Source organism: Pantherophis guttatus, chromosome 1, assembly GCF_059756535.1.
Source record: "Pantherophis guttatus breed Tessera chromosome 1, ASM5975653v1, whole genome shotgun sequence".
Lineage (NCBI taxonomy): Eukaryota > Metazoa > Chordata > Lepidosauria > Squamata > Colubridae > Pantherophis > Pantherophis guttatus.
Window position 1 is genome coordinate 259,844,096 of NC_142063.1, and position 14,369 is coordinate 259,858,464.

Sequence of the window (14,369 nt, forward strand, 5' to 3'; positions counted from 1 at the left end):
ACTCTGTATGGAACCATTCTATTTTTCTGATCACAGTTGAAGAACAACGTATTTTCCCATCCTGCTGCACTTCGCTTGAAGCAACAGATATTCAAGCATTTCTATTCTTGTCAACCACTTTTGAAACCAACTCTTATCATGTGAGGTGAGAAATTACAGAGCCCAGAGATTTTCACTTAGGAATACATTTTCCATACTAAGATTAGGGCAGCAGTCTTTCCCAACTAAAATCTACCATATAAAACCATATGTCATTTAACATTGAGCACTAAAACAAATTAAAAACCATTTCATCAAATATTTCTGGAAGCAAGAGGGTTAATATTTTCATATTAAATATTTGTTATTCGGTTACTAAGTTCTGCTTTTACATTAAACAATTAATTACACTATTCAAACAATTCTGCCTACAATGAACTTTTCAAACAATAGTGCCTGATATTCATGTTTTTAATATTCATGTACAAAACAAACTCTACCCAAGATATCAGCTGAATTTTTTAAAGGAACTTCAAAGTAGCAGTGAGATTTTTTTTTTAAAAAAAAATGCCACAATACAATCCAAACATGCAAAAATCGAAATAGTGCATTAAGAACACAGTTTATCAGCTTATATTTCAGACCACCCTCTTATTTTCTTAGCAGTTACCATTCTTCTTAATTTTGTGTCAAAATAATTCAATAAATATCAGGCTATAGAAATGAACTAATCTGAACTAGTCATTTGTCATAACAAGTAATTTGTGCCATTTCTATATTCCAAATTTTTTCTCTACTGGATATTCTTAGACTGGGAATTCTCACTTCCTGGGTTTTGGGGAGGGATTAAAGGCAACATTGTGCATTAGGCTTCAAAGTGACAGAAAAAACCTGTTTGGTTCCCCAAACAAATTAGTGAAAACAAATGAGTTTGGGAATGAATTTTGGAAAAACTGGAAAGTGGAAAAACTGGAAAAGTAAAGGACTTTGAAAAGATAACTGAGCCTTTAAGGAAACAAAAGGTGGCATAGGTGTCATCTTGTTGACTGAACATGTATTTGTAAAGTTCCTACCTCTCAACACGGACTTCAGATTCAATTTGGCTTGACGATGCAGCTCCTCTACGCAGGGCGGCCTGGTGGAAGGTAAAAAGACATTCTCCTGCTGATGCCAAGGAGCTGTATAATGAACTGTCCATCTACTCTCTTCATCTAGGTTGGAGACAGCTATAAAAGAGCAGAAAGACGGAGATACATTTAATGCCGTGTTAAACACTAAAAGTTAAAAAAACAAAATTGCTTGATAAACTCGGAGAAATGAAAGGAGTAATAACAACCATTGTGATTGCTCACTCTATTTTATGTTAGAAAGGCTTTTATGTGGTTGGACTACAACATAGTCCAACAGTTCGAAAAACAGAGTAAAGCAGAGTATTTTTTTCATTTCCTTCTGTGTTTATGTGACTCCAACTGAAGGTAATTCCAGATATAGTTTTTTTTTAAAATGAATGCAATACAATAACATACAACAAAACACGACATCAGCACCATCAGCAGCAAGCAATAACACACTTAAATGAAACAAAGACTTAAATAATTTCCCAAAGACCCTTTGGAAGACCCAGGACTTAACATAGTACAAGCTAAGGCCCAGTCTGACCTCAGGGGATATGCATTAGTGTTGCACAACTCTAATGGAGTAAGATTGTGATTTGAAAGGATATGTAGCAAACTGTATTAGTGCAAGCAAAGTATTGAGGCGACCAGCATCTCTGGAAGTCTCAGCATTTTGCGATCCTTCCCAGATTGTCTCTGCATATCTGTGCATGCACAGTCATTTGCTTCCCTGGGCAAGGAAGATATAACTCAGGACAGATGTAAAAAAAACCCTCCTGGAATAGCTTGCTAAAATATTAGAGGAGAGTGTTCAGAATTGTTCTGCCTGACCAAAGAATTCCACGAACAGAAAGAAGGCTCGGACCCAGGCTCTCATTTACATAAGTTTCTCATTTACATAAATTCATGAAAGGAGTAGACAAAGTCAACCTCAGAGGACAAAAGCACAAAAGCAAAAGGAATCTCTTGGGACCCAAGCCACTTAGATAGAACTTTATGATTAAAAACCAGCCCTGAGTGATATAAAAAGAAATACCCATTTATTTATTTAGTTCCACCTTTCGTCACTAAAAAGAATGACAATACTTGCACAAATAACTTCGGAAATAGTGTATATAACAACGTGGGACACCCTTCTATTGTATCCCACCTTGTCTGACTTTTACAAGTTGCTTAAAACTTCCAGAGGGCATTTGAATTGATTCTATCTTTGGGTATAATTTGGCTGTTCATTTCGTTTTATTCTACACTTTTACTGGGTTTGTAGAGAATTCATTTGTATACTTTTATTGTATAAAGTGTCTTGGGTGTTTTATATTGTAAACTGCAAGCTCCCCAAGGATTAAGTGTTTATAAATGTAATTAAATAATTACAAAATGATTCAAAAGAATGACATGTTCCATGGGCAGATGAATGTAATTTTAAAACAGGCAGGGAAAAAAAAACCACTTTAGCTTGCCTTAAAAGGTCTGTAAAGAACAGCTTGTTTGAGGTCTAAATCAGGGGTCTCCAACCTTGGCAACTTTAAGACTTGCGGACTTCAACTCAGTGGCGAAATCCAAATTTTTTTACTACTGGTTCTGTGGGCATGGCTTGGTGGGCGTGGCAGGGGAAGGATACTGCAAAATCTCCATTCCCTCCCCACTCCTGAGAGAAGAATACTGCAAAATCTCCATTTTCTTTGTAAATACAGTAATGAATAGACAGAATTCTGCCTTCATATGGTCTTCACATAAAATGAGTTCTGGAATTCCTTGTCTCCTTGGATGACACTATGGTGTTTTGCACAAGTGCTTTCTATATCTTCATGGTTTGCTAAAATAGAGGAGCCCAACTCCAGGCCTGCACATGTCTACTAAAAAAAATGTAGGTATGCCCTTCACAAAGATCCGAAAGTTGATATAAATTGTAATTTTGTGAAGGAGTTATTAGATGAGGGTGTGTGTGTGTGTGCATTCAAATAAGTGAATAAAATTTTATAAAGTGTTAAAATCAATACCCTCAAAACAGGAAAGCGTTGATACTTGGATGTTATTGTCTATGGCAGTGTTGGCGAACCTTTTCAGCATGGAGTGCCGAAACGGGAGCACGTGCGCGTGTGTGGAGGAGCACGGGAAGCCAGAAGAGCAGCTCCCCGGCGTGCATATGCGGGAGCACCGGAAACCGGAAGAGCAGCTCCCCAGCACGCATGTGCGCACTGGGAAGCTGAGCTTCCGGTTTCCGGCACGCACATGCATGTCGGTCACCTGGTCTTCTGGTTTCTGGTGCACATGCATGCGCAAAGACCAGCTGTGCATGTGTGCCAGAACCCGGAAGAGCAATGGGCGATGGCTGGCGTGTCCGGAGAGATGGCTCTGCGTGCCACTTCCAGCATGTGTGCCACAGGTTCTCCATCACGGGTCTATGGACAATCATCCAGTCGTCCATCAGTCATCCAGATCCTACTTGTCCCAAAGGCGATGTCTTTGAAGATGTTTCGCTTCTTATCCAAAAACTGAAAAAGCTTCTTGGATGAGAAGCAAAACGTCTTCAAAGAACAAGAAAGTCTACTTACCTCTTGAAAAAGCAGCACTTTTGGGTTGGATGGTATTCCTCTTAAGAGATGCAAAACTCAGCAGCCATCTTTTATTGGACTTTATTAACAAAGCACAAACTGCTATGTAACTACAGGTAGTCCTTGACTTACAACAGTTCATTTAGTGAAATTTACCAGAGGGTTGAAAAAAGTGACTTATGACAGTTTTTCACACTTATGACTGTTGCAGCATCCCCATGGTCACGTGATCAAAATTCAGAATGCATGACAACTGGTTCATATTTATGACGGTTGCAGTGTCCTGGGGTTATGTGATCACCTTTTGTGACCTTCTGAAAAGCAAAATCAATGGGGGAAACCAGATTTGCTTAATAACCACGTTCTAATTTAACAACTGCAATGATTCGCTTAACAACAGTGGCAAGAAAGGTCATAAAATGGAGCCAAACTTGCATAACAAATGTCTCATTTAGCAATACAAATTTTGGCCTCAGTTGTGGTTGTAAGTTGACGACTATCTGTTTTAATGGAATATGTGCTGAGAAGTTATGTAGGAAAGTAACAACACCATTAGTGGGAAACTTGTCTGCATTTTTAATTAACCAACTGGGATAAATTACCTTACAGGAAAAAGTCCTCCATTTCAGTGTGGCTACAGTATTTTAGCCAGCCTATGAATACGACCGGTTTGCCCTTAGAGTTTTCCATGCACATCTTACTAATGGGAGTCAGCAAGATCTGCTTGAGGAATTCTAAGGTCATCCTCATTTATTACACCATATATTACAAGGACCATCTCATGCAGCCAGGTAGATCATGCTGACACAATGCTTGACTGCCTTCTTAAGCCTTGCTACAGAAACCCCAGCCCCCCCCCCCAAAATAATGAACAGAAAGATGAGCCATCTACCTGACACTTCGATCACTTTCAATCTTTACTTATAATGAAGAATGGATGAAACAACGGTGAGGGAGAAAACAAGTTGGAGAGAAAATCACAGGTGCTGAATACAGAATTAAACTAGGCTTGCCACACAAATGCTGAGAGCAGGACTATTGCCACCAAGTTTCCTTCTGAGTTAAATGCAGAGTAGCTTTGTTAAATATATATACACACACACATTATTAGCAAGTTAAAACAATTTGTGATCTTAAATAAGGGCTGCTTGAACATCGGGTTAAACTGAAACCCTTGAAATACCTGTGACAAGTTGGAGAGAGCAACAAAACAAAGGGGTCCTGCATTAGTTTTGCACGAGCATGGTGCTGTAAGGACTATACAAGTCTTCAGCTGGTTAAACATCTCTATACAATCGCCTCTTGCCTGTATCAAGTTTCTTTCAAGATTACTATTGCTGGGTTGCATCAAAAAGCGTTTCTCCCTTTCTCCATGGGTAATTCAGGCACACAAAAGAAAAACGAGGAAGCCGCAATTCAAAACTTTACAAGCTCAACAAAAGCTAGGGCAGGTGCTTAGGGCACCGTTTAATAAGCTGCCTCCACACAATTATCAAAGCACAGTAAACTAAACAATGCTATGTACAGTTGGAGAAATAAGAGCAGGTTATGCAATGTTTTCGTAATGCTTCTGCCAAAAATCTAAACAGATTTTTTTTAAAAAAAACAAAACACCATGCCTACTTACTCTTTTTCTTGAAAAACTGTATTAAGGCTTTCAGCTTTGTGTTGATAAGCACTCCCATTTCAGTAGGGAATGCCTTGCTCACTCCACGTTTCCATAGAGAGCGAGAGGTATCGTGCAGAAACTAAATTCCAGAGCTTCCCCAACAGTTCTTACAATTTCTGCTAACTTTGTTCATCCTTACGCCACCCCTCTTTTCCTCGTTTTCTTCTTTTAAAAAGCAAGCTCCCCGTTGCAGTGAAACGTCCTGCCAATTAGAAACCATTAACAGCCCTTGAACCTGAAAGCCTCCATCGGAAACATAATGCTGTGCCTGCAACAGCCAGTTACAATGTGAGGAGAAGGTGGGGGCAAGGGGAGCCAATCTTTGTTCATGTTTGCATGGAAGCAAGATGGAGATTTCTGCTTCAATGCTCATTCATAGATTCTCCCTTTCTCCCCCACCCTTCCCACCCCCACTTCTCTTAGGAAACCAAGACTTCTTCTTTCCCCTGCAGATTGTACTTTACAAAGATGAGTACAATAAATGTACATCGTCCCCCCTGGCATTGCCTTAATGGGATCTTCAAAATCTTTTACAGGACAGAATACTGTATGAGGTAGATGCTTTAATGGGCATCTTTTCTCATCCTAGCCTATTGTGAATAGGATTTTTTTTTTTATTGCCTGGGACAATAAGATACACAGTTTTTTTTTTCCTAAACCCATCGTTTTCTTTTCCTACCAAGGATTGTCTTTATAGTCAGCATGATTCCAGCACTGCTATAAAATTCCTATAGACCTGTTTTGTGTGTCTGTGTGTAAATCATAAAGTGTCTTTCCTTTTGGCTGCTTCTAAAATGATTTTCCTTTAAATCATTCTGCCAATTTCTATTATACCCAAGTGTGTATAATAAACACCACTGTACAGTTTATCTTTCCATTCATTCATTCATTGACTCACTCACAGGATTTGTTAAAACTAACTTACGGTTTACAATTCCCACTTAGGTAAAATTTCTATCTAAAACGTCTTAAACAATATTGGTAAGTGAAGGATTTTTGAAGTGAAAGCATCATCTGTCTCTTGGAAGCAATTCACAATTTTTGCAGAGAACAATGCTAAGCACGCTATTAATGTGGTCAGCGGGGCATGCCTGTAGCACAATGCTGAGGCTCAAGAAGTCAGACTGCCCTTTCAAAGAAAGACCAAGCAATGCCTTAGCTTGACACTGAAAGGAATTCTCATTTCCCCAAAGAAACACCAACAGCAGGGGCCATCTCAGTCCTTTCCATAGACTCAGATTGGAATACCATATGCGTTAATAGTTTTCCCCTTTAACACTTCAACCAACTTTGTTTCATCACAGCAATGTAAACGGGTAGACAATGCATGTGTCCCTGATTACCATAATAACTTCTCTTAAAAGTTGCATCAGCGTGTACCAGAATAAAAACAATAAGCAGTGCAAAGGCTTATATCCATCTTAATATGGAGGCAACTAGTACAAGACTGACAGAATAATGAAAGTATTATTGAATTATGCACTTTTAATATTCAATGTTGATCAATGAAGAAAGATGAATTTGCTGAGAAATTTCAGGCTTAACTCTTTTGAATTTAATTTTCCATAGTAAAATAATTCTTGTTGAGTAGTTTTCTCTCTATAATAAAATGCTACTGTGAAGCACTCAACGAAGCTTGAATATTTGCAAAATCACAGGTAGAAATGAAAATAATGTAAAGTAAGTAGAGCATGTATCAAACTGATGACTACAATTCATCTGGTGGGCATGAACACAATACATATTTCAATGTCCAATCTTCAGTGGGTTAACTCTCAGAATAGTTAACTGTTTAATGACCAAAGTTACAACAGTTCCCCAAAAATTACTTACAATCTGTTTCAAAGTTAGCACAGCCCCCCACCACACACACACACACACCGTGGTCATGGCATTGCATTTTGGGCACTTGGCAACTGGCTTAGTTTTACAGCCATCTGCAATGTCCCATGGTCATATGCCTGTGATTCACATTTTTTTTGCCAGTATCTGGTGTTTACCTCCGATTTTGAGCAAAAAAGGTCTATTAGGAAAGCTGTGCTTAATTGCCAAGTGCTGGGGAAATCAGGAGTTTCAGGCAATTCAAATGAGTATAAAGATTTATTGCAAGCTGAAGCTCTCTACAAGAATCTGAGCTACCAGCAGTCAAAGCAAATTGGTGGTAGATAAGAGTCAAAGGTATTCAAGATGGGCTGGACTTAAATCTCTTGTAGTCACACAGGGACTCATGACTGATGAACTGTTTGACTCCTCCCTCAGGTTCAGTCTGATCATCTCCTACCAATGACTATGTGATTTGCTTAACAACCACTGTAAAAATTGTCATAAAATTGGGTCCAACTCAACTTATTATCAGAATGACTTATGATGGAAATTCTGGCCCCAATTGTGCTAGTAAGTAAAGGACCACCTGTATTATATATGATGAAGGACAGGGAAGATTTAATTTTCACTCCACCATGAAGATGACCTTGGATAAGTCACCATTTCCCAATGCAACCTACTTTACAACAGGAAACAGAATTTATGTTCATGATTGGGAATTCTTTGAAGGATGAGTATAATATAAAGTTAATAACAAAAAATGCAGGCTAATGGAGATTTGAATAATGTTTGGGCATGTTAAAATATAATACATAAATTTTAAGGGCTTTAAAGGATAATTCTTTCACAGTACCATTAGAATAAATCTGGTAGCAGTTATTCAAACCAATGCACTTCAAAAGGCATAAGCTCTGGTGAGCTACAGCTCACTTTATCAGATGCTTAGTGTGCTACCATAGAGCACTATGGTAGCAGTAGCTTGATTAAACAGTAGCAACCAGAGATTAACATGGCTTGCCTCTAAGAATACTTTTTCATTTAATGTACTAAATGCATTTGTTATATGTATAGACTATAGAGTGTTAAACCAGTGTTTTGGTAGAGAAAACATATGTACCCTATATCATGACAAATATACTAAGCTACAAGCATTGCCAATGAGGTATCACAAAAAACCCCCCATATATTTCAGTTGCTACATACTTGGTTGTTTTCCAATTCAAACTTCTACAAGAACTAATAATAAATAATTTATAAGTTATGAGGCTTTTTTTTTTTCCTTTTCAAACCATCTAGACTTAGCCAACCCCCCGGCATTATCCCTCAGAACAAAAGTGAGTTCTTGTCACAAAACCTCTCCCAAGAAGCAATGAATTTAGCTGCCCTCCCATCATGAACTGAACTCTACTCACAATAGTCTCTTTCAACTAGGCAGCCTCAGCCTTCATGCATCTTAATACTGCCTTGGCTCCTAAGAAGTGATAATTAATTAAACTGGGGATCTGGAGAAGAATCAGAAAGTAAGTCACATTTTTCCTTAAAACAGCTGTTAAAAACAAAAACAAAAGCCCAACAACCTGTGCACCATATAAGCCAAAGCAAGAGCCACACATAAACCATCTTTGCAAAGAAGATTATAAAGTAGGTAACTGCTTAGAAGAAATTCATGGCAGCTTCTTCAGGAGATCAGAAATCCTGAGAAGGAGATTGGTAGACTGACAATAAAATGGGATGATGAGAGACAAAGAAAGTAAAAGGAGAACTTCTTATAATTATTTTATTTTACTATAAATAATAACACTTTCCACACACAGATTTTAATTTAGTATTCTTGATTACTGATTCATTTTCTCTACCATCACAGACTATAAGTATAAGCACATCAGAATAAGATATTTATAACTAGTGTAGTGTAGTGTAGTGTAGTGTAGTGTAGTGTAGTGTAGTGTAGTATAGTATAATTATATTATATAATAAATAGAGAGTAAGATACTAGTATTTGTGAATTGTATGGCCAATTCACATTGATGAAACAAAGGAAAAGTATGGGGGGGAACGGGACGAGGACACTGAGGAATGAAAATAGTAATTTCCTTGACCAGAACTTCTGTAATATGAAAAAGGACAGAAATAATTTACTCCAACATTCACCATTTAACTCTATGCAGAACAGTATAGTCCCCTTAAAATGATATGTCAAAGATAGTCTCATATCCATCCTCACCTAAATGACACACACAGAATACCAAAAGTAAATGCATCGTGTGCCAAATTTTTAACAATTTAGTAAAATACTCATAGTTACATAGAAATATTTTGAGGTCTATGGTGCTGATATGTAAACTTATGCCTCAAGAGTCAAAATTATAATTTCCATAAATCAAAACATGCATGCCAAATTCAGGAATTATGAGACATATAATCCCAAAACCATGGTTACAATACTTTTATACTATGACTCAGCACAGAGGGTTTTACATAAATTCAACTTCAAAGAATAAATTATGGAATTGTCATAAATGTTATCTTCCAAAACCAGGCTCCATGGCCTGTTTCAAATTTTCAGTTCTGTATTTAAATCTGAAAGTTGGTTCCAATGTGTTCTGTAAGCATTACAACAAATAATTTCATAAATCACCAATATTTAAAAAGAAGTATAAAATATACACAAAATATATTAATAAAATACTTCATAATATAGCCAACTAATTAGCATGCAGGTCAGCAGCAGATAGAACAGCTACATATATTTCTACTGTAATCTACTGTAAGGTCAAGGAAGACATGACCCTAAAAAAAGAAAATGAGATTAAAGTGTAAACAGTCAATATTACAATCAATACAAATAAATTAGCAACCCCCTCAGGAAATCTCAACGAATAGGAGCTCCAGACTGTAAACTTATCATGTGTCTATGCAAAAAACCTTGATGCTCCTCTATCTACATTCAGAACTTCTGAACAACAAAGAATCAAAGTCCTCAACTCCTTAATGTCTGTCTAGGAACTTCATTCTGTACCACCAGTATGTATCTATAAAAGGGAATATATAAAAAGATTTGGACGCCATCTATCTCCCTCATAGAGCGACCATAGGCAGTGGTTGTTTTTGCAAAAATAAAAGAGAAAGTAAAATTTAAGAATTTTAAATTATTTTAACTCAAAATTATTTTGAAGAAATTAATGTAGACAAAACAAATATGACATACATATGGATCTTAATATACATTAATTTCCACATTTGTTGAAAAAATTATTGTTTTTACATAGCTCCTTCTACAAAGACACGGAATACATTCTAAACTAAAACGTATGTATCTTTGAAGAGATAGAAGTGCTGCACAAAAGCCTTTATTTTTCAGTGCAATAAATTCCTCCAAGTTTAAATAGCAACAAATCAGTTCTGCTTCTAGTTACCCATTGATAGCTCAATGCTATTTCTGAATTTGCTTAATTATTTAAATATACTGTGGGTTACCTTCTGATCAGTGCTCTGCTTATTTACTCAGTACTTTGTTGCAAGCTTGCTGGCACTTACTTAGTACATTTACTTTAGCTGATTGCACAGTCTAAGAGGTACCAACTTCTACACAGAACTGTTATCTCAATCATTAACCTAGAGTTGACAGCTAAAAATGAAAATTAACTATTTTCTATGGCCCTAAGCAAGCTTGTTCTGGAATTGAAAAATAGCAATGTAAACCACTTACACTGCCAAGAACATTCAGCTAAGGTGCTCAAGAAATTTTTTTAAAGAGTTTGATCATTTAAAAAATTGTTAAGTGTCTTGACAATCAAAACTAAAAATATTAGATCAGATCCATCTTTTGGTCAACTGATTTATCTTTTCCTTGAGAACACTAACTATTTGAAAATTGATCATTTTCTAATTTAACAAAATGGCCTTCCCCATAATACATTTGTTTTAATTGCACTATGAATCTGTCACAGGCCATTTCCAGAACAGAATATCATCACCCTAATTCCAGTAAGCTAAATCAGAAGAGAACCAGCTTGATGTAGTGATTAAGGTTTCAAACTAGGAGACTGGGAGTTCTAGTTCTACCTTAGACACAAAGTTGGCTGGGTGACCTTGGGCAGTCACTCTCTTTCTAGGAAGCAGAAAGTGTCTCTGGTGGTCAGTGTTTAAAGTTTTATTAGTCAGATAAAATGAGATTAAATATTTCATGAATATTATCATATGAGAATGGAAGCGATGGTAAATCAATGTAATACTTTTTACAAAGACAGCTATGGATTTTGAAATATACGCTATAAAGATGTTTTTTGCTCAAGAAGAAAGATTTTTAAGGACATTGAAAAGAAGCTAACATATGGGTAACCTGTTATAGTCATTTTTCTGTAGGGAAAAAAATCAGAACAGATGGTAATGATGGGCGAAGCATAATTAGCTACTTCCCAAAACAGTACAACAGATTTACAAAATCTGGAAAAAAGGTAAAATGCTGCCATCTGTAGGCAACCAATAATTACTGTTCCCTTTTCAAATATCACAGCCATTTAAAACATCCCTACCTGATAGGTGAAAAAGGGAAGCTATGTAAGTTTTCTTGTACACAATATTCTTTTTAAGCTCAGAACAATGCAGCCTATTCCTATTCTTGCTAGGTTTTATTTAAAAAAGCTATATTAGTATGGAGCTGGCAGACCACCAGAGCTTAATTCCTGATCACGTGTAAATGTCCATGTTGACTTTCTGTCTCCTATCCAAGCACTAATTAGATCTATCTTGCTTTTTTTTTTCTTCAGCAGACTAAGCTTGTATTTTTTCTTCTTCCTTTTTAAAAAACAAATAGTTTTGAGAAAACAACAAGAGAGAACATTAAAAAATAACAGCGGTATAATATAGATAAGCTAAAGATTTAAACATATGAAGATTATAGCTTTTTAAAATATTACCAATTAGTTGTGAATAGCTATGAATATTACATATGTAATAGTTATGAATATTACATGTACTATAATCACATTAAATATTACATTCTAAGTATAAAAAGCATGGTCAACCAAATATAAATCACTGAATGGAATTGTGTACTGTAATGAGTTCAGTCCATATTACTAAAATTCTATTTTGATTTAAGAATCTCATAAAATTAAAATGCAGATTCCATGGATAGATAAATCCAAATTTTTGAGAACCAGTGTTTTCATTAAACTATCAACACTAACTTCTTTCCCTAAGCTTCAGCTACTCAGAGCTATTTATTTATTGTAAACTGTTTATTATTAATATTATATACACTGTAATGTGAAATCACAGCTGCCAGCTTTTTAGCTGATATTGGCCTTCATATGCATTGAGTTCTTCCGAAGAACCTAAAATGTCGTAATGTTGACCTATATATACAGGGATCCAAGCATGTGTGGCCTTTTGTTAACGGACAGATGGAAATTTTGTCAATGTTCAGATTTTTCTAAGTGGGATCCAGGACTTTTTGGTATGGTACTCAATGTGCTGCTAACCACTGGGACTATCATCTCTGGTTTATGGCACTATCCTTAAATTTTGATTTTCATTTTGTACTGTTTAGTGGTTCTTGACCTCATCAACATCCAATTAGACTATCGCAACATATTTTATATGGGGCTAACTTTAAAGACCATCCGAAACTTCAGTTAGTACAAAATGCAATGGCCACAGAGCAGGGGTGGGTTTCTACCGGTTTGCCCCGATTCGGGCAAACCGGTAGCAGCAGCGGGGGAGGCTCCGCCCACCCACCCAGATGTCATCAAAAATGCTCTGTGCGTGCACAGAAGCACCACACGCTACCGATAGCGAACCGATAGCGCCGGGATTTGAATCCTATCCCAACAGGGATTACACCTGTTTTGCAGGTCTACATTGCTTTCCTATTTGATTCTAGGTGCAATTTACAGTGCTGATTTGAATCTCTAAAGCTCTTCGTGGTTTGATGGTAAATAAGTTTGGTGGTAAATAGCTTCGTTTGTGATATGTTTCTATAACACCAGGTTACATTACAGATAGTCCTTGACTTACAACAATTCATTTACTGGCCATTTGAAGTTACAACAGCATTGAAAAAAGTGACTTATGACAATTTTTCAAACTTACAAACATTGCAGTATCTCCATGGGCACATGATCAAAATTCAGACATTCAGCAAATAACTCATATTTATGATGGTTGCAAGTCCCGGTGTCAAGTAATCACATTTTGCGACCTTCTGACAAGCAAAGTCAATGGGGAAGTCAGATTCACTTAACAACCATGTTACTAACTTAACAACTGTAGTGATTCACTTAACAGCTGTGACAAGAAAGTCAGAAAATGGGGCAAAATCACCTAACAACTGTCTCCCTTAGCAACAGCAGTTTTGGGCTCAATTTGTGGTCATAAATTGAGGATTATCTGTACAATTGAATTTTTTTTAGTAAAGATATGATTCTACAGATTCTTTAAGCATTTTTAAAATGTGAAAATCAATTATTTTTATTATGCACTGTTCAGGAATGTGATATTTTATTTCAACCATATTCTGTATGTCTCTGCCAAAGATCACTGTGAAATAATAATCACATATGCCTGTACATGCAGCCACAATGAGTACACCAAAATTCAAGCCCCCATAAGCCAATCACAATAAATTAGATAATAAGTCACAATAAGTTAAATAATTCCAGCCACACCTGGAATACTACATCCAGTTTTGATCACATTACAAAAAAGTTGTTGAGACTTTGAAAAAAAAGGGCAAAGAAGAGCAACTAAGATGATTAAAGACCTGGAGGCTAAAACATATGAAGAACAGTTGCAGGATCTGAGTTTGTCTAGTCTAGAGGAGTGATGAAATTCAGCAGGCTCTATCCGGATTGTGTGATCCGGTAGCGCCGGCAGCGGGAGGCTCCACCCACCCACCCTGACATCATCACGTCCCTTTTTTGAATTAAGGAGAAACTTCCTAACAGAGAGAGCAATTAACCTGTGGAACAGCTTGCCCTCAGAATTTGTGGGTGCTTCATCACTGGAGATTTTAAAGAAGAGATTGGATAATCACTTGTCTGAAATGGTATAGGGTCTCCTGCTTAAGCAGGGGGTTGGACTAGAAGACCTCCAAGGTCCCTTCCAATTCTATTCTGATTAAGTTTGAATAATTATATTAATAAATGTATTTTTCAGGGGAGGGAAATGTTACTTTAGTTAGGAATGTTTAGCGGCCGTGCACAAATAAGTGTTTAGAAGAAA

General features: G+C 36.7%; 1 protein-coding gene across 8 annotated transcripts in view; it reads right to left on the reverse strand.

The window, feature by feature from the left end:
• Positions 1-14,369, reverse strand: part of NHSL1 (NHS like 1) — a 146,826-nt gene that overhangs the window by 40,323 nt on the left and 92,134 nt on the right. For 7 of the 8 annotated variants that reach the window (XM_034418901.2, XM_034418899.3, XM_034418900.3 and 4 more), the window contains exon 2: positions 1,053-1,205. In XM_034418901.2, coding sequence (XP_034274792.2) covers positions 1,053-1,205 — 153 coding nt within the window. Of the gene's footprint in view, positions 1-1,052; positions 1,206-5,276; positions 5,609-14,369 lie in introns of those variants that run through there. The other variant, XM_034418903.3, reaches the window with a different exon arrangement.